Source organism: Aplidium turbinatum, chromosome 14 (assembly GCF_918807975.1).
Source record: "Aplidium turbinatum chromosome 14, kaAplTurb1.1, whole genome shotgun sequence".
NCBI lineage: Eukaryota > Metazoa > Chordata > Ascidiacea > Aplousobranchia > Polyclinidae > Aplidium > Aplidium turbinatum.
Genome location: NC_137485.1, coordinates 17018701 through 17043771, shown reverse-complemented (window position 1 = coordinate 17043771; position 25071 = coordinate 17018701). Strand labels below are relative to the sequence as shown.

Genomic DNA, 25071 nt, shown 5'->3' with positions numbered 1-25071 from the left:
GATATAAATGCTTTTTGTTGCCTTGGAGAAGCAGTAAAAAATGGGAAAAAATAAGTTGAAAAACGCTCAATTAGACTGTTATTGAAAAATTAACAGTCTATAGGCAGCCATGCATAAAGGTATAAGATTGATACGGGATCAGCTAGTAGAAAGATATATTAAACACATTAACATTACCGCAAGTAACATTAAACACAGCTAAACCTAAATGTTCACCACAAACAAAGCTAGAAACCACGCGACGTTGCGGTTACTTGTCGTACTAAGATTACGCCGTTGATGCCGCGTTAAATTGCTGAGACATTCAACCACGCTCAAAAGTGACAACTGCCCAGACAGCAAATCAGTCGTTTTTCACATTGATTCAACGTCTGCAGACGTTGAATGCGATTGATTTGCTGTCTGGGTGATTGTTTGTGTGAAGTGCGACGTATAGTGACATGCGATGCATGGTGACGTGCGACGCATAGTGACGTGTACCTAGTCTGGTGGTGAGGCTCTTCTCTAAAGCTTCCCAGATTTTAGTTTGCGTCGAGTACGTTGACTGCAGATTCTCCATCTGACGGAGGATAGGTCTGGTGGATTCAGAGATGCTCTGGCTCAGGTCATGGTTGCGAAGCTCCGAATCATGCAAGCGCTGTGACAATGAACGTCCGGTAATGTTGAAGTGGCTACACAGGTGCATTACGGTTACGTAGGCGCACGTAAACGTAACACGTGCGTAACGTAAATATGCTTACGCATTTACGCAATCGAGCAATGTTTCAGCAAAACGGAAATCACCTACTTCCTCTGCAAGCAACACTAATACTGGAACACGCATGCTGAAATGCAATGCTCAGTTATTGTTGCAGGGCTGTGGGTCTCCCAGGCGTTTACTTGCAGGAGTACACAAACATTTCCGTAGAAGAACCACAGAGTAGAAATTAAATAAGTAAAATCGCCAAAATCAACAATTCTTTTTTTTTTTAAGAAACCAAACCTTCGATTTGTTTGAGTTAATACATACTATATACTGTATACTAGAGTGGTTCAAAAAAATACAATTTTCTCAGAATCTTCCTCCACAAGGCTTAAAATGTGCCATTTCCCCATAGAAGTGCCCTTGCAAAAAATTAGACTGATTGGAAGTCGTTTAAAGGTCAATCAGATTTTCACTTTTTTACCACATTCTGCCTATGTCAAACCCTATCGCACACAGGCCGATATTGTGTACAAGAATTACAGAGGGGGAAATGCCCGCTATCATCTTGAAAACCACAGCAGAGAATGAGCTAGACTTCTAAATGATGCAGAATTAAACTTAGTGTGTATGTAAATAGATTTATTAACTTAACACCCAACAAAGCAAAAATCTTATTTCCATACTAAACTATCGGCAATTCGGCATCTACCATTATTATTGAAAAACACTCGAAACTGGCATTAGTCTCATCAGTCATCACTTCAATCATTTTCATGAGACTCAGAAACAGTACCAGTACCTACTGCAGTTAGTAAGCATCTACAGGAAAAGGTTTCCGGTGCCAACCAAAGCAACCCTTAATCTCAACAAAGCCTGAAATGAGACTGTGACGAAAACAGTGGCCGAATGTCATATCTGATTTAACACCACAGTCCTTGATGCTAACATTGTATTTTAATTCATTTATCGTGATATGGATGTCTCTTTGTGATAAAAGGAAAATTGTATTATGTTTAAACTTATTTAACCTATCAAAATAATTGAAGTGATGACTGATGAGACTACTGCTGGTTTCGAGTGTTTTTCAATAAAAATGGTAGATGCCGAATTGCCGATAGTTTAGTATGAAAATAAGATTTTTGCTTTGTTGGGTGTTAAGTTAATAAATCTGTTTACATACACACGAAGTTTAATTATGCATCATATAGAAGTCTAGCTCATTCTCTGCTGTGGTTTTCAAAACAATAGGGGGCATTCCCTCTCTGTAAGTCTTGCACACAATATCGGCCTGTGTGCGACAGGGTTTGGCATAGGCAGAATGTGGTAAAAAAGTGAAAATCTGATTGACCTCTAAACGACTTCCAATCAGTCTAATTTTTTGCAAGGGCACTTCTATGGGAAAATGGCACATTTTAAGCCTTGTGGAGGAAGATTCCGAGAAAATTGTGTTTTTTTGAACCACTCTACTGTATACTGTATAACAGGAAGTTCTATTAAGTGAAAAGTGAATTGGCGTAGCGTTGTGTAGATGATCCAGGAAACCTTTCACCAGCAGAATAACCCCACCGACAAAATGTTTCCCACCAATGGTTCGCCGGCTTGCAGTAGAAGCTGCTCACCTGCTGCAGGTCTTTCACTTCCTTGCGGAGTTGATCTTCTTTTCTTGTATAAGTCGCCTCTGCCCTTTCAAGGTTGTCTTGCAGCTCACCAAGCTGAAGGAATGAAAAGCAAATGTGAAATTTTATGCCATGATAATCAACTTCGCAACAAACGCTTATCATAATAGCAGCAACTGCTATACGCTCGCATTTCAGACGTCAAAAAAATTCATGTAATCATTGTTTTCATTATTTCGTATCAGAGTCATTCAGTATAATTTATTCTTTTATCTCGTAATTAAACCAACCACGTCGTGGCTTCTCATATCCGTTTGATCGAGGAAGTTTTTTCACACTTGAATTGTGATGAACTTATAGGCTATCACTGATATTGGAAATGCTTCAGACGCGTAATATCAAGCTTTTCACAAAAGCAACAGTCATTACAATTGTTTTCATGCACAGACTTGAAGTCAAAGTATTTTAAAATGAAATTTAAAATTCAAAATAGGTAAACTTTTAAGAAACTTTTTTTATAGAAAAATATTAAATTATTCAAACATGAAACCGCGGTGCGTTTAATGTGTTTGGTAAAAGGTTAAGTATATTCTTGACAATTTCCCCTCGACACAACATCTAAGGACACCGACTCATGACAAGAACGGCAAACTTTACAAAAGGGCATTACTTGCAACAGACGCATGTGGGTCTGGTGGTCGTGGTCTTGCTGCAGTTTTTCGATTTCTTGTCGCATTTTTTTCATGACAAAAATTTCGTGTTCTTTCAACTCGGCTTCTCGATCAGTTTGCAAAGTTGCTTGCTTTTTGTTCATCTCGGCCAAGTCTCTGCCAAACAAAACCGGTTTGAACTGGTTAGGTTGGTTTGTGACGAGTGCCGTGTTTACATTTTTGCGAGAAATTTTTCGCCTTTTTTAACATAAAGTGACGTGAACATAATGTGGTTTGATGAACAATGTAATTACTATGCAAATTTTACAATTTCAAACATAATTAATACCTCAAGCCAGAGCAACAAAATACAGCGCCTTCATTGTAGGAACTGTTTTCATTATCAGTTTGAAAACCGCCTAGTTTTGCCCAAAATAACGTAGTTGTTTTGTTGTTTTTACAAAGTGACATTAAATATTGGCTTAAATTGTTTTCAGCGCTGGTTGATACTGTTTTTAAAAATATCTCTTGAATTTCGTTACTACTTGCAATCGGAAAAGAAATAGGTTAAGGTTAAACCAGACTCAGTTGCTGTGGCTGTGTTACAGTTTTTAATTGACATTAAATATTGACTTAAATTGTTTTCAGCACTGGTTGATACTTAAAAACTGTAACACAGCCACAGCAACTGAGTCTGGTTTAACCTTAACCTATTTCTTTTCCGATTGCAAGTAGTAACGAAATTCAAGAATTAGTTTTAAAAACAGCTTTACATGTTGGGAAGCGAACTATTGTCCATCCTAATTTGTGTACTACAGTGATTGTCAAACTACGTAGCGACGCACTGGTGCGTCGTTTGAAATTTCAAAGGACATCGCACAAAGGTTTGGTTTCCTAACTAAAAAAAATCTTATATATGAGTTAAATCTTTTAATAAAGCGATGTTCAACAATTCGTTTGAGACAGCAGATTGCTGATCAGCGCTTAACTTGACAGTGCAAACGTTAGTCAGCAGTTTATCAGCGCTCACAGTTTTACCATGATAGTGATTACATCGAAATATTGACTACAAATAAAAAAAAAGGGAGAACTTTTTTAGTAACGGCGCAATAATTTTATTAATTTTTGATAAAATTTATAGTAAACAATAAATCAGCATATAGATTACTAATTTTGATCCTGTGTGCCAACATATAGCTCATAACATAATTTCGTCAACGTCATCGATCGTCATAAGTGCGTCGTGAGTTCAACAAATTCTTCTAAGTGTGTCGCTTCGAAACTTATGAAACATTTGCTTCCATTACGAGAGGTGGTATACAAAAATTTCAAATAAACATTTTTTAGGGGTCCGCGACCACATCGAAAGCACCAAAAGGAGTCCGCCAAGATGAAAAGGTTAAGAACCACTGCTCCAGACACTGCGTGAAATCGCAAATCAACAACAAAGTGATTTACTTGTAGGCGGCATCCAGTGTGGATTGGGCCGCTCTCCTCTTCTCTTCCGCATCTTCCAGTTTGCTCTTCATCTCGTTCAATAACATCTCCCGCTCCTGAAAAGCTTCCGACAGGCGTTCCGCGGTTCCACGATCTTCCGAACTCTGACCCTGAATCTCTGTGAGTTTCTAAAAGAAATTTTATGGTTATTTAGTTGAGTAAGCTTGACTAGACGTTTCAGCTCAGAATTGCTTTCTAAATTATGCAAAACATGATTAATTGACTCCAATGATTCTAATATATATTTTTAGAGAAATAGAACAGAGTAACCTTAGCGGACGTTGAATCAATGTAAAACTGACGGATTTTGCTGTATGGGTAGCACAGCGCATAGCGTACAAAGTACAGTTATGTACATCGAATATAGAGATGAGTTTTTCATCACCCAGCTTGACTGGGTGCCGAACTCGGTTAGTTGTATAGTACTTGACTAACCGAGTAAGTTTAATAAATAATATTTAGCCGGAAAAAGTATTGATACGCTTGTAGGTACTGCAGAATAGCTACAGAAATCTACAAACGTATAGGAATTGAAAAGAGGTGTTAACACGAGTAGAGCTATGTGCATAGGCGTCGATTTTTTCTTAGAAGAGGGGAATTCTGGGTGGGCGAGAGTTTCCAAACAGATTTCATTGAATGTGTATGTTCGCAAATTCGCAGTGGTTAGTCTTTCTCACAAAGACTGCGCATTGCTGCAGCAATTAAGCTATAATAGGTTTGATGTTTGCTTTCCTGCTCCTTGCGATCTTATTAGCGCTGCTAAACTAAACAAACTTCTTTTATGTTTTCCTTTGCGATTTAAAAAGCGCATCTCGTGACCTGTTATCTTTAAAGTGGCGACTTCGGATTTGCCGCATTTTGATTTGTAAAAAGCAGTGTTGGACGCGTCAATGAAATAAATTGACGGCGTCAGCCCGAATTGCCTAAAAATTTTACGGCTAAAGTGTTGCGTCAGCTCTCAAAGAAATTGACGGCGTCAGCGCTAATTTCTAGCGCTATTATTCCAAGTGATAACATGCGTTCCACAGCAGCGCTGGGTGGTGTATTTCAAAAACAAGTCTTGAAAACGTTTACTCGGAAAGGTAGCTTATCACTGTTCCAAGCGTGCTGTGATGGCTTAGCGTATATGCATTTTTTAACGAGGTCCACTGCACCAGCATTGCTCTTTTCAGGGGCATAGAACAAATAAAGTATCTTCAACCTCCGCGATGACATTCATTGATTTTTTGCTTTCTCTCACTGATCCCTCGTTCTCGATAGCCTACTGCTCACGATATAAGTGATCAACATTTGGCGAACTTCTTCCGCTTGTATTCTAGGTGACCATTTCAACCAACGCAAAAGCGGGTAATTCGGATAAGTCGCGCTGGCCAGAACACATTGTGAAACGAGATTTTCCATGAAAACAAAAAATGACGCATAGCGCGTGACGCTTAAAATCGGCAAAATATTTGACGGCGCTATCACTTCCGTCAACTAAAAAATAAACTGACAGCGCTAGCCTCAGCGTCAACAAAAATTTGACGCCGTCAACGTACAACACTAGTAAAAAGCAAAGATTTGTAAAAAGCGATTGTTTCAGTACGTCTTTAGTTTGTATCGGTTATTTTATTGTCATGTTCATTATGATGTCATATTCATATTCCCATATGCTGACCCGGAATTGAAGTTTGACTGTGACGTAACGAAAGTGAGACCATTCGGAGAAAAGATCAAACGTAGCTTTCTCTCACTAGGAATTGCCAGCGTGTGACAGTTACCGTAGCAACAACAATGCAGTGAGTACTACCATCTATGGTACTACATTTTTTTCAACGCAGCGTTTTTACGGAATTGCTTTGTTCTGTCGGATACCTAGCGAGAGACATAGCGTTAAACAAGAAGTTGCGCTGCAGTTGGTTGGATAGCCCAGCGTTTAACAAAAACGGAAATAGCCTAATTGTAACGAACACTTCATAAGTGTCATGAAAACAGGGTGGGCGAAACATATTTTGCCCACCCTCGTTTCACGGCAGGGTGGGCGTCGCCCACCCGGCCCACCCTATTTCGACGCCTATGGCTATGTGTACAAGTGACAAATCACTGTGTAGTGAGTACCAAGTCCTGCTGCAATAGCTACGAACTACTCACAGCCACAGGGCGGCACGACGTATAATCAAGCGCACGTGACTCGGTGCAATGCACTAGCACTAAGGCAATAACCATAACGCAAAACAAACGTTACTGAACTGTATCAAATATTAGGGGGGAACAAGTAACTACTAAGTTTAGCTTTGCTTTTTTTCGACAACACCAGCTTGGTCGTGAAGCATCCTTTCTGGAACCTCCTTGTTCCTACAAGTATCAGTGGCTTTAGTACCTCAGCATATAAATAAAGGATTGCTCAGTGGAGTTATAAGATGCACAACACATTGGGGCTTGCGCAAATGGCTGATACTTCTCTCGAAAAAAAAATTGGTCCATTAAGATGATAGTTTAAACCAGTACTTCTTAAACTTTTTTAGTTTTGTTCACCCCTAGCATCTATCTCCAGATTTCATTCACCCTTGTCTCATGAGTCATGACTGATATGATAAAACTATCTCGTCTATATATAACAGCACAAAATGAGTTAGGTTGTTTCGATTTTAGTTAAGATCAACTCAAGCTAAGTTTACCATTGCAATCTACAATTTCTCGAGTCCAAAGATATAAAGCTACAAAACACAGTCACCAAATTTTTGTACTTATATACTCAGTGCAAAACAACTTCACTATTACAATAAGCAAAAAAACAACAGTTCAGTAGTCGATTTACTGCAGAAAATTGTTTACTGGTGACTAGGATGCTCCTGAACTTTTGCAAGTAGTTTTTCAAATCGCGGATGAATCAGTCCTTTTAATGCCACTCTCATCGATGAGTTCACACACTTCAGTGCATTTCTCTTTTTAGTTTTCAGTTAGTTTTTTGAAATTTATTAAAAAATCAAACAATAAAAAATATTGAAATTTATAAAAAACAATTAGTTTTGATTAAAAAATGAAAAACTTAGAATGGATTTTGTTTTTGGATATTCTCACCTGTTTACTGAACAGGTGGAACACCCTGAATATCCGCCCTGCTCGCAAGCTATCATCCATTTCTGACGGTTCACCCTTATTCACCCCTTTTGGTTGGTTCACCCCTGCAAAAATTTTATTCACCCTGGGGTGAACCATTCACCTGTTTAAGAAACACTGGTTTAAACTTTTAGGACCTGCTTGGTTTCCTACATTAATTTCTAGAGGTTGTGTTGGCTTCTACCAACCAGGAGGTGATCCGACCCAATACCATGTGACCCTGATCAGCTGACAAAGAAGACACCGCGTTGCAGGAACATCTTAAAATTCAGTTGATTAAACACAAAATTGATGTGTTGCGTTGCAACTCAAATTTTTCAGTGTAACGTGTATTGAGGTTGGGGGAAGGCAGTGAACTAAGCTGTAAACTCCTGTTAGAATAAAATAGCCCAAGACTTTGTGATGAAAAAATCAAGACTTACAAACTTCAATGACTTATTTTGCTCTTCAACGACTGTAAGTTTTTCTGAAAGTTCTTTATTGCTGGTGTTTTGATCAGCAAGTTTCGTTCTCAATTTTTTGATCGTGTTACTTTGCTGTAGATGTGTCTTCGATAAAGTCTCACCTAAAATTTAATAAAATAACGTGAAAACATGAAAGGAAGTGCCAAGGACACAGTCACGGCTGTTGCATGCGTAACATCATTTTAACCAAAACACAAGCTGTAACAACACTGGAACCGCCATCACACGAAATGACGATGAAACCAGGTACAAAATGCAGCCTTTGGTAGCCGAGAAAGCGATTGAAGATTATACATGCGAAACTGACATGAATAACAACTGAACAGAACTTTTCAGTACAAAAATAAACATTAGCTTCACATCTGGAATATGTTGGGATACAGTACCTCAAACCAACGACTTTTAACGAAGATGCAACGTACTGACCTTCCAATAACAACCCTTGTATCGATTCTTCTTTTTCAGCCAACAGACTTTGGACCTGCTCACTGGAGAGTCTCGTCGCAAGTTCAGCTTGCGCGGAGAGTAATTTATTTTCGATTTCATCTTTTTTCAATTCCAAATCCTGTGTTGAAACACATGCAAGGAGCTTAATATGATGCCATTCAGGAGCAAGAGTCAACTTTTTGCATATTTACTAGGGTGGCTCTTAAAATTGAGTTTTTGAATTTTGCTTGGGACACCCTTTCAAATGGTGAGGTTGTCAGAAAAAATAACTCTTGCAAATTTTTTTTTAATTTGAAGTTGATTTAGAGGTGGCCCTCCCCCCCTAAAGTTCTGTGCCCTCCCTCGAAATACCAAATCTGCGTATCTCGAAAACCAATTGAGCTAGAGATACAGTTTTTGTGTTAAAAGATGCAGAAAACATGGTTTTCTATCTGCTTTCTGAACATTGATTGCATCTATCTTGAGTAGAAAAGCAGTTATTTAGAAAAAACGCCTTTGACCAAATCTTGATTTTACAACCTTTTTTGTGACCACGAAACCGTCTACAAAATTTCGTTTTTTTGTCTTAATTTTTGCACCTTAGAGGGAACACTGGTAACGATATTCATATCAAAATGTAATTCTGGTCAGTATCATACTGGAAGAAGCGATATTATCGACAATATTTCACATATTGCCTTGCGCATCGTGACAGGATGTCTGCGACCTACACCATTGGACAATTTCCCTGTCCTTGCAGGCAACCAACCAGCTGAGTTTCGTCGCGAAGAAGCCATCCTGTCTCTTTCTCGCCGCACTACGAACCCCAACCACTTGCTCCACTCAAATCTCTACGAGTCTGTGAGCGAGCAATCGAGCATCCTCGGCAACTGAAATCGAGACACCCATTTGTATGTGACGCACAACTTCTGATGAAAACCGCTGAAGACCAATCCATCAGCGCGGCTACCTGGGAGAACAACAAATGGAGCTCAGAGTGGAAGAAGAACTCCTCAAGACTCTAAAGTTGTATCTCCGACACCAGCCCCCATCCAACCGGAATGCATAATTTGCCAAGGAAGGCCTGGGTGCGGCTGAACCGCCTGCGTACTGGGCTAGCCTACTGGAGTCAGACTATTTCGCACCAACATGCACAAATTGGGGATGGCTCCATCCGCAATCTGTGAGTGTGGCAAAGAGGAACAAACCACAGACCACACCATCTGTAACTGCGCCAAATGGTGTGCGTGGTCTGCTTGAACTGGATGACGAATCAATGGACGAATCAAAGGATTGCTGCTCGACACCTGCTCAAGCATCTAAACCGCATCGCCACTGCCCAAGAGTGGTAAAAGACAGAGCCCTTGACCCCTGGAGTAGCAAAGAAGGTTTAAACGAAGAAGAATAGACAATATTGTTCTTGTTGGAATTTGGAAACAGTTTTCTGTGTTCAGTAACAACTTGCAAAAGAAACTGAAGTTGGTACTCATCTTCAGTTAAGATTTTGTTAAAATCCTGGATTAGACTTAGAGCAACTCCTCTCTCTGCTCTGTCATTGACTACTGAAAGTCCCTTTGCCATGCGTAAAGCTTGAATAAATGCACCATCTTCAGTCCAATGAGCAGGATCCTTTGAAAGTATAATTATTGCTTCATCTTCACCCAACAGCTGAAGAAGCCATTTTGAATTAGAGGTGCAATACTGTTCTAGACCCTTATTGCTAAGAAACGCATCTACTTTGATGCTTGGTCTCCTTGGTGGACGTTCTCCTGTTTCATCTAACATGGTTGCCACCATTAGCTTTTTACTTTCCACAGACAATCGAGAGTCAAACAAGGCTAGTCCAACCATTTCTTCGGACAGATACCATAAATGCACACCAAGCTTTTTGCATAAATCGCCTTTGCCATCCAACAAGTGCGATGCATAGCACCTGAAGCTTGAAAGCGGATTCCACGCTCAGGAGTTTCTCCAAGGAATATGATAAAAAACGGGCATTTTAGCTATGCATGAATGCATAAAAGTTTAGGAATACTTATTTCGTTTATTGCTTTACCAGTTTTACCGGTTAGTTTATGAACTTTGTTTATTGAATAGCTTGGGCCACAATACTTGTTTAGCACTGTTTTGTGCTAGAATACCGAAAACAGGTTTTTTTCTAAATAACTGCTTTTCTACTTAAGATAGACGCAATCACTGTTCACAAAGCATATAGGAAATCATGCTTTCTGCATCTTTTGACACAAAAACCGTATCTCTAGCTCAAGCAGTTTTTGAGATATGCAGATTTGGTATTTTGGAGGAGGGAGCAAAACTTTAGGGGGGGAGGGCCACCTCTAAATCAATTTCAAATTCAAAAATTTTTTGCAGGAGTTATTTTTTCTGACAACCTCACCTTTTAAAAGGGTGTCCCACACAAAATTCAAATTTTTTTCATTTTTTGCCAAATAAGAGCCACCCTAATATTTACCTATATATTTTTTTTTGTCGGGGATGAAAATGATAAAGCAAAAATATTAGAGAGCCATGAAAAGTTATTGTCAATTGTTTTTCGTATCCAGGTATATGCCGCGTAGTTAAAGAGTTAGATTGTGGACGGGAAGGCAAGGAAGCGAATCTTCGTGTCCACCTTCAGGCTATTAAGTGTCTTGCCAGAGACACACCAGCGTGCTCTTGAGCGTTACGAAACGGCCCTTTTTCGAGGGTCGTAGATAGGCTCTTGCCACTCGGCTATGCAGTCGGCTGACAAATAACGATACACTTGACTAACATCCTAACCAAAAGTTAAGTCGCTAAAGATAATATCTTCATATGTGTTTTGGTATGATCTTCATAGCTGAAGTAGTTGAGACACATTGGTATTGTGACCAACGGACAATGCTTGCTTATATGGTTCAGCGTTGTAGTAATCTAGCCAGGAGAAACGCCAAGTACTAGACTCAAATACAATTTGCTATGCAGTGCATAGCAAGACCAGGTTTGCTGTACAACAAAGTAAGCTTCTTACTAAAGGTCAGGCAGCGTATATAAAACCAACTAAAACCATTTAATGTTAAAACGAAAAAAAATGCCAGTTCAAAAGTAAAAGCAAAATGAAGGAATTTGAACGCTATTAACGTTTTATTTCAATGTGCTCAAATGTTTTGACCATGTAGGTAAATTGTGCAGTCATTATGTTGTTACAGTGCAAAAATAGCCTAGAAGGTAGATCATCACCTCCAGCTTGTTGGTGAGGTCATCAACAGTCTCGATTAGGTTTTCTTGTTTTTCGTTGATTTCCCTTTCTTCTGTTTGTTTTAAATTGGCAATTTCGCTCCTACATGAAGCAAAATACGGTTTGAGATTAGTAAATGGCAACACTGCACAGCCATACCGCTGTCCTTAAATCATGGTTGCGTTCAATCAAACTTCTAAGCATGGTTCACGTCTTGTCAATATACAATGACAGTTTGATAACTCGGTGACACTGCCAGAAAATACGCAATAACGTTAACATTACTTGTAGTACAACTGCTAGTTCAAGTTCGCAATGTACAAAGTTACAGGCAGGCTTGACAAAGACAGTTATGTTCTGTTTCCAGGGTTTTTAGAGCTCCCTCAATTTAATTTTATGTTAACATCTGCTACTACTGTGTGAAGAAAGTTGAAAGCACGCAAGGCGATTTATTTTTTTAATTTAACAATGATAAAGCTTTGGTTGAGAGTTTGCTTTGTTGAACCATAGAGACAAAAAACAGAGTAACCTTAGCAGGTTTAACCTTTTTTTTAATGTTAAACGTATGTTAAATAAAAGTATGTTAAACCCGCTAAGGGGACTCTGTTCTATTTCTCTAATTTAAGAATATCGCTGAAAACATATTTTTACGTTGGTTTGGACCATAAAGACGTTAAGTTAACAACAAACGTTCGATCAAACTCAAAGCAAAAGTGGCTTTTACCTCAAGTTGTCATTTTCTTCGCTCAAGTTGGCATTGTTCAAACTCAGGGTGACAAGTTGCTGTTCGTAAGAAGCCAGTTTTTGACTCATAACGGAATAAGCATCGTGGCTTATGGCGCCCGGTGCTGGTGAATGGTCATCCTCCTATAGTTAATCAATTTGTGGTTACGGCAACATCTTTAAACGGTAAAGAGCAAAAAAATTACAGACAGTAAATAAAACAGGTGCTCATTCAATAACAGTTATATCATTTAGCAAACATAGACCTAATATCTTTAATCAATAGAATTATTATTGGCACCTTTCTTTCTTTTTATGAAACAGCATTTGTTAATTAATACTAGAGCATGAACAAAAAGTCTAAAAGAGAAGTCTAAATCATAGCACATGACTAGGGAACTGTGTTCCGAAAGCTAGTGCAATTTGTAATTGCCACAACGAACTCGCAGAATCAGGCTAAAACAGATCGTTAGAATCTACCTTGTGAAGTAAGCAACGATCATGCTGCTAAAAGCGAAACTCAATCAATTGCAAAAAGTCTAAAGAAAACACTGCTTCGTCCTTCTATTTTCACAGCCACACTAGCCTACAGTAGAATAACAAATTTCTTGTTCAGGTTTTATTTCTTGATACAATTAGAATGAAAATAGTTAAAAACATGTTCGTGCTCTTTTGCCCGAAAGACCAACATCGAACAGCCAAAGTAATCAAATTCTTTCATTTTGCATCAAACTAACATATAAAAAAATTGAATCGACGTAAGTTAGACAAGATTTTGATGAAGTAGCAGCCTCACCTTTGTCTCTGCAACCAACGGTTCGTTTGCAGATGACACCAAAACGTCATCTGTTGATAAAAAACAGCACCGTAAATAAAAACACAAAATAAAAATTGCAGCGAACTCTCGTATTCCCAATTGCCACATCTGGATGTTAAATTTAAACATGCAAAAAACATGACATTAAAAAGTTTTGAAATGTGGTGTCACAGGAGACTATTGCGCATCAGCTGGATGGAAAGAAAAAATAATGAATTTGTCGCTCAACAAATAAACAATAACTGGAGTCTGATTAACAACATAAAACTAGAAAATTAAGATTTTTCTAAAATTAATAATTTCTAAACTTTTCTATTTGTTTCCGTCGTTTTTATCTTTTATTTGTAAAAACCGTTCGTCGTTTTTTACAAAAAAAAATAAGCTTTCAAATGTTGATAATTCTTGACTTAAACTAAACTCATACAAAGTTCTGCTACGAATAGTAAAAAGAAAAAAATTGAACTAATGCAGACACACAAAATGGTGGGGGGAAACAAAAATAGACCAAGAATGATTCGTAGTTCAGACAGCAAACATCACAAAAGAGACAAAATGAAATTAAGAAAGCGCTGTATAAAGTTCATGATCATGACCAATGGCCCTTTGCATCCAGCCCTTAACACTAGAAAGGAAAATAATGATAATGATGATCAAAACATTTAAAAAAAATTAACTGTGTACTTGTTCCTATCCAATTACGGAATTCACTTACACACGGACAATAAATCGAAATGCATTGCACACCTGACGATTAAACCCGTTCTAACTCCGGGATATTAAGAAAAAACACAAACTATTCTCACATAAACACACCTACAAACATAAAAATTCTTTCAAAAACAAAATAAAATTATAAGCAATGTAAAAAAAAATAAAATATGATAATTACCATCATCTGTAGAAGAAACGTCGGATTCCGGGTCGAAATCTTCAGTTTCTGGTTGTGCTTCGCTCAGAGTAGCTTCATGTCCTACAGCATTCACAGCTTCGCCCATGTTCGCTTCAGTGACAGTTGGTAGTTTTGCTTCATGTTCTTTGAATACTGATACTGCACTTTCGTCTAAATCGACCGAATTTTGCTCAATTGAAGAATTTTCTTCGACGGCAGCCGTAAAGGAACCGGCGTCGAGTTCTGAAGTGACAATCGCAGAGCTGTCAGCAGATGGAGCTTGTGGTGGCTCTGCTGATTCGATTGTGGTGGTAGAGGTGATGTGTTCGGAGAAATTTTCAATGGTGGGTTTGATGGGAGAAACTTCTGAAAAGATCACTGTGTCGTTTATAGAAGCAATTATTATTATTATATCAACAGATTTTGCATTTATCTTCTTCAACAAAAAAAACAAACAATGGTGATGTGTTACGTAAATATTTTGCAAGTTTGCATTCGTCAACTTGAGACGTTCTACTTCTACTATTAATAATAATGTGCGTATTTTTATTTATTACAGGCTCATTATTATGTTGTGACTTTTTAAGCTATGTAAAAACTTAGCAAAATATAAAGACTCTACTCTAATGACCCGAACTGCATGATAGTGGTGTCCAGGGGCGCAACTAGGGGGGTTGTCTAGTCGGCATGACAGCCCCCTTTAAGATTTGCAACTTCAAGAGGGACGACTAACTAGACTGAGACTTACGTACTACTTAACGTGTGTCAGTTCAAGCTACGTCCTATGCATACCAAACTTGTTTCACGCTCAAGTCGCATAAACAGCAATACAAAACATTAACAGACCGTCATTTATTCACGCAATATGATGTCATAAAAACAGAATGGCTGACTTTCCAGGGTAGTAAAACTTGATGCGCGGAAAACAGCCATCATTTTAACAAGTTCTCATTCTCAAGTTCAATCGTTCTCTTCTTACCTTTGTTCTCTCAAAACAACACACGCGCGCACACACGCGCAAGGGTAACACGTAAGGTTAATCACATGCAGAAACGGATTGGCGTGCACGACGCACGTGACTTGCAGGCGTTTTGCGTAAGGCGGAGCATTTTTTCAAACATTTTTTTTTATAATTTTTTTCATTTCTCCGTATTATTTCCGAATCTAACTACCCGATAAAAAAGCGGCTTTTAGATTCGATTCTAGATGGATTCGAATCTTCAAGATTCGAAATTCTATTTTGGGCATCCCTACTTAGGATGCAACCTTATTAACCCACAAAACGAAACTGCAGCTGGCTTTAGGCTAGTCTGATTTGTAATCTTCGTGTGGTCGCAACTTCACACATTCTTACACCAATTTTATAATTTTGGTATCAAAAAAACGGCAATTAAATTTTCTTTACAATCTTGACGTGTATCCAGGCCCTAAGCTTGTGTGGACTACTTTTTAAAATGTGGGCCTGGAGAGCAAACAATTTGCTGCCTACTTTCGAAAGCGCGGGTGACTTTTTTTGAGAGTGAGTAGCAAGCGCAGACAGAGCGAAAAAGATCGCTTTGCACATCACAGAATTGGATCATTGCGCTGTCAATTTACACTAGGCTAATATTCTAACAATCTAACTGTGGTATATCCACTTCTACAAATAGTTGTTAGTTTTCTCTCTCGTTGCCGACCCCTTTTGATTTTTTCTAGTTGCGCCGCTGGTGCCCACAAGGAATTATGAAAGCACCAGAATAATTTAGAAGCACGATTCACTGTAGCTCAAGGTCATGCTAAAACGATAAAAGTCTATAGCGATTTATATACGTAGCCATGCCAACATGCAAGCTACGATTTTGACTAGGCTGATTTGCTACACTAGAAAGCAGTAAGAATCGCTCCTTTAAGTGGATAGTCTGAGACTGAGCCCTAGTTAATAAATATAATATAGCTTTTCTGTGAGTTTGGAATGCTTTTATGCTGTATATACTGTTACTATGCAAGTTTGCACTAAATCAGGGATGTCCAACCTGCGGCCCACCTGAAATTTTTGTGCGGCCCGCTAGTCAATTTCACTCCAAGTAGTGTTTTAAGTTATGAAAATGCAGTACGAGAACAATGGCGCATTGTATCCAACCCTCAATACGAGGAAGGAACGTAATGATGATGAGTGTTTTGAACTTCATGGAGAAAAAGAAACAAAATGTGAACTTTATAGAAAATGAAGAATGGTTGAATGATTTTTCTTTCTTAGTTGACCTCACAGAAGTGCTAGCTGAGCTCAATTTGCATGTACAAGAGAAAGGTCTGTTGTGTATTTCAATGTTTGAGTGAATAAGTAGCTTTACCAGGAAATTCAAACTTTTTATAGTCACAATTGAAATCTGGCGAAATTATACATTTTCATAGTCTATCTGAAAGAGCTGAAGACAGGTCTGTAAACTATGAAAAGTATGCTAAGTCATGTGAAGATTTGCTTGAAGAATTTACAGTCAGATTTTCTGACTTCGAAAAGAATGAAATTGAATTAAAATTATTCAGTGACCCATCCATTTTCATTTCAGTATGATAAAGCGCCACCCGAATTCCAACTTGTACTGATTGAACTGCAAAGTCGAGAAAGTTTGAAAACTTTCACAGAGAACACACCCTTCCTTTATTTTATAAAGAATTACATTAAATACATGTAATGAATTTATTAAATTAGTTAATTTGTCCAGAAAATTATTGTTTATGTGGGGCAGCACATATTGTTGCGAGCAGTTATTTTTATCCATGAAAAACATCAAAACTGCAGAAGGAAACAGACTGACCGACAAACACTTAGCAAACATCCTAAGAATCAAGACAACGTCCTTTAATGCAAATGTTGATAACCTCTTAGCTGGAAAACAATGTCAAAAATCTCATTGACTTTGTATTGTAGAAATAAATTTTTGTTTCTTTCTATGTGTGTGTTATTTGTTCCTATTTTCAAAGATGAAATTAATGGTTTTTAATTGTTTCTTTATGTACCTATTTTTCTTGAAATTTAATAGGTCCTGCGGCCCATTGATTTATTTCAAGTGACAATGCGGCCCACTATAATAAAAGGTTGGACATCCCTGCACTAGATTCTGTAACGTGCTGGCTTTCCAAAAGCATCTGGCAACACTGGTAAAAATGTCATTTTTTTATAAATGAGACCAGAAGCTTTGCAGTGATTTGGAATTCAGTGATCACATTTTGAAAATTTCGGTTTTTTATAGCAATCATTTTAAACGTCATCGAAAGTGACGATATACAAAAAACGACACAACACGGTTTCACTTGTTACAGAGGTAAATCCTCAACAAAGTTACCACAGTAGTTGTCCACCAAAGACAAATCTTACCTGTGCAATCAATAAATCGATCAGAAGAATCTAGATGGGGGTGAATGTCGTTCGTTTTATCACAAGAAGATGCCTGCAAAGAGTATTTGAATCTGTGTTTTGGCATGCAGCCGTCGTTTCGTGAAACTTTCAAAGTGTGTCATAGCGTTATTCAATTTGAATTTTCGTTACAAAATGTTAAAAACACACGTTCTGAACCTCTTCTATGAAAATGTAATAACCAATTGTGTTTAAACTTTAATACCGCCTTTTCCGGTCCATTGTCGCACCAGTCTATAGCACAGTATCATGTGTTGCGCGTTGTACACAATTGTATCCAAGGCATGAAAAAGACAAATACATGAAAGCGACAATTGCTGCAGTTAAGCTGTGCTAATTCTGAAGTGGTGACAATTTTATGGTCGAAAAGAAGACAACAAAAATCACCACTTAAACATAAAAAGAATACATAAGGCATTAATCATTAGATCTCAACTTCGCTTATTGAGCTGAATAGCCAAGTATCTTTTTATATCTAGTCTGCCATATAACTTCAGGTCAGGTAACAATTCCGTAACCCAGTGTTCTATAGAAATGAACCGTAAAAAATTGAAGAAACGTTAGTATGAATGAAGTTTCCCATTTGCATCATCGAAAATAATCCATCCAACTAATATAGAATGCATTGTTAATCAAACAGCAAAGTTAGCCTGTGAAGCTGTGAGTCTGAAAATAATAATGTAGCGAAATCGATTTTTCATATTAAACTGTGGCTGGTTAACTGTCACTGTTTGATTGGCAATGCATCCTAAAGTACTTCTTGATAAGAGACAGTCAACCGCTTCAAGTAGACAATTTGCTTGGGTTAACTTCTCAGTACCGGAAAGGTTTTTTTGGACAATCCGACCAATGTTGAAAGCGGACATCCTAAAGTGGTGGTGTCAGAATCCAAATGCTTGTAAACTTCATCTCTACGTGGACTGACAAATTTCAAGAAATATACTCTTGAAAACTATGAAGAGTTTACTCAAAAACTTACGGACATGGGAGAAGAGCATTGTTCGTTGATTGGCACTGCTGTCGATGTTTCTCTATCATCTGGATTCGGACACATTGGACTGTCAAAAGCTCGGTCTTCTTCAGCAGGAGGAAGATGCTTCTCAATGTCGCACAACATCTCTGCAAAGACAAAAATACCGAATAAAAATGGCAGGGAAAATTAGTTAGCAGGAAGTGGGAATCTTATAACGGCTGTCCCATTCACACTGAAATCAACTCAAGAATGAAACAGAGTATAACAATTTTGAAAAAACGTCCCTTGAACAATGGGTATTGGGTATTGTTCACTGACGAAAAACCGTGACAATTGATATTTATATACACGAGAACTCGTGCTCACTGATATCACACTGCTAACAATTTGAAGAAAAAAACAAACAAGCAGCGTTCATGTATTTTATTCCAACCTGAGGATGAGTCAGCGGTTGCATCTTCACTGCAGAGATCGTCGGTTTCAACTGATGTGGTTCTAGAAACGCAGGGTGGGTGCTCTGCTTCGGGGGTGACCTGAAGGTGTGTTTATGAGTGTAAAAACTGACTCTAACGTTGCATGCTTATTGCTTATGTATTTACATCTGAATACGTAGCTGGGTGCCATTAAAACAAAATGAGGCATCATCACTGGACCTTTGATGTAACCTAATGGAATGGCAAACCAACATATATTTAGCCAGAAACAGGCCAGCAAACCGATTAAAAAGATCAATTAAAGTTAAAAAACTATTTAGTGATTTAGTAGAAACATGCAAAGTGTGTTAAACATAACAATGTAATTTATCAGCTTAATTCATCAAAGGAAGCTTATCTGTGATGGGTACAGCGCTACATCAAAACACGCATCATTGCTTTTATTAAGTACTTCTTTATAAGATGTTGTTTTTTTGCATCAGCGGCCTCCCTTAAGCTCGGTAACACCTTATCACTTTGGGCAACATATTATGTATATTGTATGATAAAATGGATTTGCTTTCATTCATCGGTATAGGAAAATAGGCACTCATGTATAAATCTTAATTTTCAATAAAAAGTCAGCAAAGTTTTTTTTTTTTTTAAAAACATACACGATCGGTGGGAACTTGATTGTGACATTGAGTTACAAGGGTTTCAGCATCTGAAAATTGGTTTTCAGCTTCTTCATCAAGGTTTTCAGCATCTGAAATTGTTAACCACAGCTTATAATATTTAATTATACGAATAAGAGGAATAACTTGAAAAGAACAAGTAAATCACTACACTCATAATGAATGCTTAACAAGCTAGGCCTAGTTTTACACCAGCTACCACAACAAGTCAACAATTGTCAGTTTGTGAGATATAACATTATCAGAATCAATAATTAAATTTGTCAACTCTTGACAAACATACAACTTCTGTTGTTTTCAACTGAAGTTTTAAATTGAGTTTTCATTACACGACATTTACAAATGCATTTTATTTCTGAATCCCCTTTTAGAGAAAGCTTGTAATTACTGCAAGATCAGAACTATAAATAAGCTAACACAGACTTTAAAAAAATAATTAAAAAAGTGTATGCGATGTAGCTGTTATTTGAGGTATCGGTACTATATAATTGATGCTGCCAGGAAAATAAATTACCACAACTGAAATCCTTCTTTAATGATATTTCCTTTGAAGGTGTGTCTTCTTCAGAAACAATAGAGTCCGAGACTACATGATGTCTATTTTGTTTTGAATCTGGGATTGGGATTGAGGTATGTTTACCATTTTTATGTTGAACATTGTTTGGACTATCAAAGCTGGGTAGATCACCTTCAGACTGTTCTGAAGTTAAGTTCCGAAAAGAATTATTTGAAGCACCATAATCTGAATTATTAGATAAACTGCTTGAATCAAGTAAAGATACTTCATCAAAATGATTCGACTGAATGGTGGAAGATGGCTTCAAGTCTTTTTGTTCTTCGACACTGTGAGAAACAATTAAAAAAAATCATAAACTGTTACTTAATTAGAATCAAAAAAGCCAATATTAAAGCACAAATTGACACTCAGAGCTAGTATTTATGCAATAAATGTCAAAAGCATGAGCCAGTTTCTTCTTCTGCTAACAAATCGGTTAGATTAAATGTGTAACATGCAATATTCCAACTAATCAACACATTTGAGTTTTAGTTTACATTTACTGTAGTTTAGTAACAAGGTTATTTTAATCAAATCTTGTTCATTAAAAGATATATATACAATTATACAGTATATTGTATCATTGTATCAATTACAAACGTGCCCTTTTAAAAATCATAAATGATACTGTAAACACAAATTAGCCAAGCAATGCAAGCATCTACACAAGATTTAAGCGTTATATCATATATCAGGGTCCACGTGTTTTAGGCGCAGACAGTTAGGCGCCGGTCAGTTAGGCGCGCACACTGCACTGGCATCTGGATATTTAGGTGCGGAGCACTGTGGCACCCGTTCATTTAGGTGCTGTTCCTAGTAAAGTCTGCAGATCGTATCAGCTTGACAGGTAGGGCGATGCTTTTCACACAAAATGTTATATCGAACAGAAATGTTGTTTTGTTAATGCGCATATGGAGATGAGGTGCGAGACAACGCTCTACTACTCTTGATATTAGCACATCTCCACAGGACATTTGCTATGCATCCTGAACACAGGTTGCAGCCAGATGGAACTTTACTTTATTTGTTATCTTTCGCAATTATTTCTACTTGGGATGGATTGGTCTTGTGGTGAGTTCATGTGAGACAACGCTCTACTACATGAATACATTTCTGTAGGGCATATGAACCCTGGCTACAAGTTGCAAGCACAATGGTGCGACTTTGCTCGTTATTAAACCTAGTCGGGGTTTTGACGAAAAACTAAGTTACTCTTCACTCAAGCCTACCACCCGCTTGAATATAGGCTACGATATATTTTTTACTGACGTTTAGTGTAGTTATTACTTGACTCACAAAAAGTGAACTCAGTCATGTTTGGAAACTTGAATAATTTATTGATAAAGCTTTCGCCGACGCAAACCTGGACTAACAACAAATAAATGCCGAACATGCGCATTAAAATACAATATATTTTTCTGTTCAATATAACATTAAAACATTTTGTGTGAAAAGCATTGCCAGTTTAAACAGCTTCACTCACTAAAGCCATGACATATTTTTCTGTTCAATACAACATTTTGTGTGAAAAGCATTGCCCTACCTGCCAAGCTGATACAATCTGCAGACTTTACTAGAAATAGCACCTAAATGAATGGACGCCACAGTGCTCCGCACCTAAATATCTAGACGCCACATTGTGCGCACCTATTTGACTGGCGCCTAACTGTCTGCGCCTAAAAGACTTGCTCCCATATTTCATGTAGTATACTTGTACAACTAAAAACAGCTCTGTAAAAAATTAGTTTTGAAAGAAACTGTAATTATAATGTCAGTTTTCAATTAACTCCCGTAGGAAACTTAAATTAACTTTTCACCAAGCAATCTTTTAATAAATCATGTCTGAAGAGATACAAACACGTCATCAAAAATAAGAAATTATCATCCACATTGAATCACCTTCGTTTGTTAGGCTTAGGAGTTTGTTTCTTTGACAAAGAGCTTCCTAACTTCAAAGGCTTTCCACGCTTCTTGTTAGAACTATTCCCCTTATTGATCTTGTTTGTGGCTACAACAGGAGACTGATGTTGTGTCCGAGACTTCAATGAAGTCTCATTTATAGCAGAATCTTCAATATCTGTACAAACAGTGTCAGCCAAATTTGAAAGATTGAAGCACAAAAAGACTACCAATATGCGAGGCTAATGATTTCAAAGAATTCAATGAGAACCACAAGGCGGCTGCATGCAACTCTGTGAACAATGGTTGATAAATCTAACGCAGTAAACTTCAGATTGATAAGAGAGTTTTACCATTAAAAGCCCCCTATTTAATTTTAATTTCTCAAACCAAAGTTGCACATTTTGTGTTTCCTTTCAGGAACATGGCAAAGTTGCAGACAATAATTAATCAATGTTGAAAAAACATTCCAGCAACAAATCAAAAAATTGTATCTTTGTAAAGCCAAAAAAACATTGATGTGTCCAATTTGGCAAAAGCCTCAATGTTGCAAGAATATCTGCAATCATATGTCATACCAAGAAAATAATTTTCTAATTTCAAGCATGTACATATTCAAGATGTTTAAAAAGTTTCTACTTGTTTGCATGATTGATCGGTATGCCTATTTGGCCAATTTAAATTAAGTAGGTTCCACTGTATTTGCATTTACAAATTTAAAACAAAGGTGAAGGTGAAAGAAAAAACATGAAAGGGTGAATGACAACAATGCAACGAAACATTTTAACAACCATATATTTGCGGAAGACTGCATAATTATGTAAACTCAATCAAAAGGCAATGCCTAAAAGGAAGACAGAGTCAACTATTAAAACTTTCATACTTGGGACTTGGCCTATTTCTAGAAAGCGTCCTATGTATAGTAGGTTCCATGCACATTGCACAATTGCATGTGGATTATAAAGTAGCTTGCACATTATGTATCTACAATTCTACATGCCATGCAGACTAAATTTGTAACACAAAACAGCTGCTCTTTATCATTCTTAATCTCATTGAGAGAATCTGTGATTTGACAGAATTGTACCTAAATCATTGTGTCAGAGCCAAAGTGTTTGGATTGAAAAGGTGAAATAGGTAGAAAGAAATCTATTTTCATTACTTGAAGTTAAAATAGAAAGGGTTTTAGCTGCTGAAAGTTTAGATTCATTGTGACTACAGTTGTAGGGAGAACTTTTAATGTTAACTCCAAGTATTTCATGATCTACTATCAACATGATAAATGTTTATTTGCAAAATCCACAAGTCAGTACTGTATTACATGATTAAAAAATAGTACTGTAAATAAAACAATTTGCTATAAAAAAAATAATCCAGTAAGACATGTAGTTCTATAACAATCTTTATCCTTATTTTAGAGTAAGAAAAATAGCTTATTTTCAGAGTTACATTTTGGACAGAGGAACTTACAAGAACTTTTTGACAAAAAAGTACTATCAGACTTTGCATTGGTTTCTTCATCAATGTCCAGCACTTTGTCAATTCTCTTCTGCGCTTCATTAAGAGCAGTCTTTGCCAAGTCAGAAAACCAACTCATGTTTTCTTGTCTTCTTCAACCTACACCATTGGGAATTTTCCACAAAGATTACCAAGCAATCTGCAAGCATGTTATATTCAAGATTTCATTGAAGAACAGTGATCATAGCTGATGGTTAAACAACCCAAATTCATCTTTCTTATAAAATTACTTTTTAACAACTTTGTGATTTACTGTATGAGTATTTTTTATTTTTTTTTAATAAAAAATAAAGGCGAGTAAGATACATAACAATTGTTTGATTATGGTTCGGTTTTGTTCAGTTTATTGAGTGTTTTGTTTACTGTTTGGTCTCTAGTATTAAATACTTAATATTTAGCACTGTCTATTCTCTCTCAGAAGGTTTTGCTTTGTTGGAATTTTGGTGAACCCTATACATATATTTTTTGATTGGCTCCTACTTAAATTACCGAACTTGAATGGTAATAGCCCACTGAAAATAAACTTGATTAATTGATTACTGGTATTAGTTAGGTCAGGTCAGCCAACACCCAAGTAATCTTGCCTAATTCCCTATAGAAAACCGATTTTCCATTTAGCATCACAAGACATCCCTGAATGAATTTTTTCAGCAGAACTTTAAAATTTTCCAAATTTATGAGAACTTTTCCAAGTGCAACCACAACACAATGTGTCTTTAAAATGGTCTATATAATACCATAGCGATCTATATATACAGATACAGGTCTTGCCAATGTTAAAACTAGAGGCTTCGTGAAGGTTGATTGATTTAATCTTTATCCTCAGACTGACAAAGTTTTCTTTGAGAACTTAATCCTGGCAGTTTCGCATACTTGTAGACAGTAGCGTATTTAGGGGGGAGGATAAAGGGCGATGGCCTTCCCCTAATGATCAGGTAAAAAAAATACAAATTTTGCAAAAAAAAGTTTTAGCCCAAGACATAATTGCTTGGATGTTTCGTCCTAGCGCGGGAAGGGAGCGAGGTATAGCCTACTTTTTGCAATGTATTATAATTTGTAAACAGTTTTTCTTCCTTGACAATTGCATGGCACAAATTCATGAGAGATTTAATGAACACTGCTCGCTAGCTTTTAAAGTCAGCACATTTCTGCCTTCATTGATTCATGAAGATGAAGACTGCCCGATCGAGGAGATTTTCGACTGCTACCATGAAATACTGGATGTTGAACCAAGCAATTGCTTTGCAGCTACTGTTGAATTGCAAAGATGGAGAAAGCGAATTGGCTTGCAGTTTCTGTGGATAAACGATCTGCAACTCTTGTGGATGCGTGTCAAGCTGATGAACAACTCGGCACTTATCCGATTATCCATGAATTACTTCGAATCTTTGCTTCGCTTCCAGTTACAACTGCCTCCAATGAGCGATGTTTCAGTTCACTAAAGTAGCCTACCTGAAAAATTAGGTGCTCTTCCACAAGACGCCCTGTTGGTCAACCAGACAAAATGATGACGTCACACACATTGGAATAGACTATTATGAAG

At 37.3% G+C, this 25071-nt stretch overlaps 1 protein-coding gene across 1 annotated transcript in view; it reads right to left on the bottom strand.

Moving 5' to 3' along the window:
- LOC145783359 (uncharacterized) overlaps nucleotides 1-23607 on the bottom strand; it is a 30597-nt gene extending 6990 nt beyond the window's left edge. Inside the window, exons 1-17 of the mRNA XM_082595210.1 lie at nucleotides 23481-23607; nucleotides 22011-22188; nucleotides 20070-20398; nucleotides 19535-19626; nucleotides 18881-18980; nucleotides 18454-18593; nucleotides 17436-17508; nucleotides 14081-14446; nucleotides 13171-13220; nucleotides 12376-12518; nucleotides 11654-11753; nucleotides 8438-8576; nucleotides 7970-8112; nucleotides 4410-4576; nucleotides 2972-3128; nucleotides 2305-2397; nucleotides 481-637 (exon numbers count right to left, since the gene is read on the bottom strand). Coding sequence (XP_082451336.1) covers nucleotides 481-637; nucleotides 2305-2397; nucleotides 2972-3128; nucleotides 4410-4576; nucleotides 7970-8112; nucleotides 8438-8576; nucleotides 11654-11753; nucleotides 12376-12518; nucleotides 13171-13220; nucleotides 14081-14446; nucleotides 17436-17508; nucleotides 18454-18593; nucleotides 18881-18980; nucleotides 19535-19626; nucleotides 20070-20398; nucleotides 22011-22188; nucleotides 23481-23607 — 2554 coding nt within the window. The remainder of the gene's footprint in view (nucleotides 1-480; nucleotides 638-2304; nucleotides 2398-2971; nucleotides 3129-4409; nucleotides 4577-7969; nucleotides 8113-8437; nucleotides 8577-11653; nucleotides 11754-12375; nucleotides 12519-13170; nucleotides 13221-14080; nucleotides 14447-17435; nucleotides 17509-18453; nucleotides 18594-18880; nucleotides 18981-19534; nucleotides 19627-20069; nucleotides 20399-22010; nucleotides 22189-23480) is intronic.
- Nucleotides 23608-25071: the final 1464 nt, after the last annotated feature.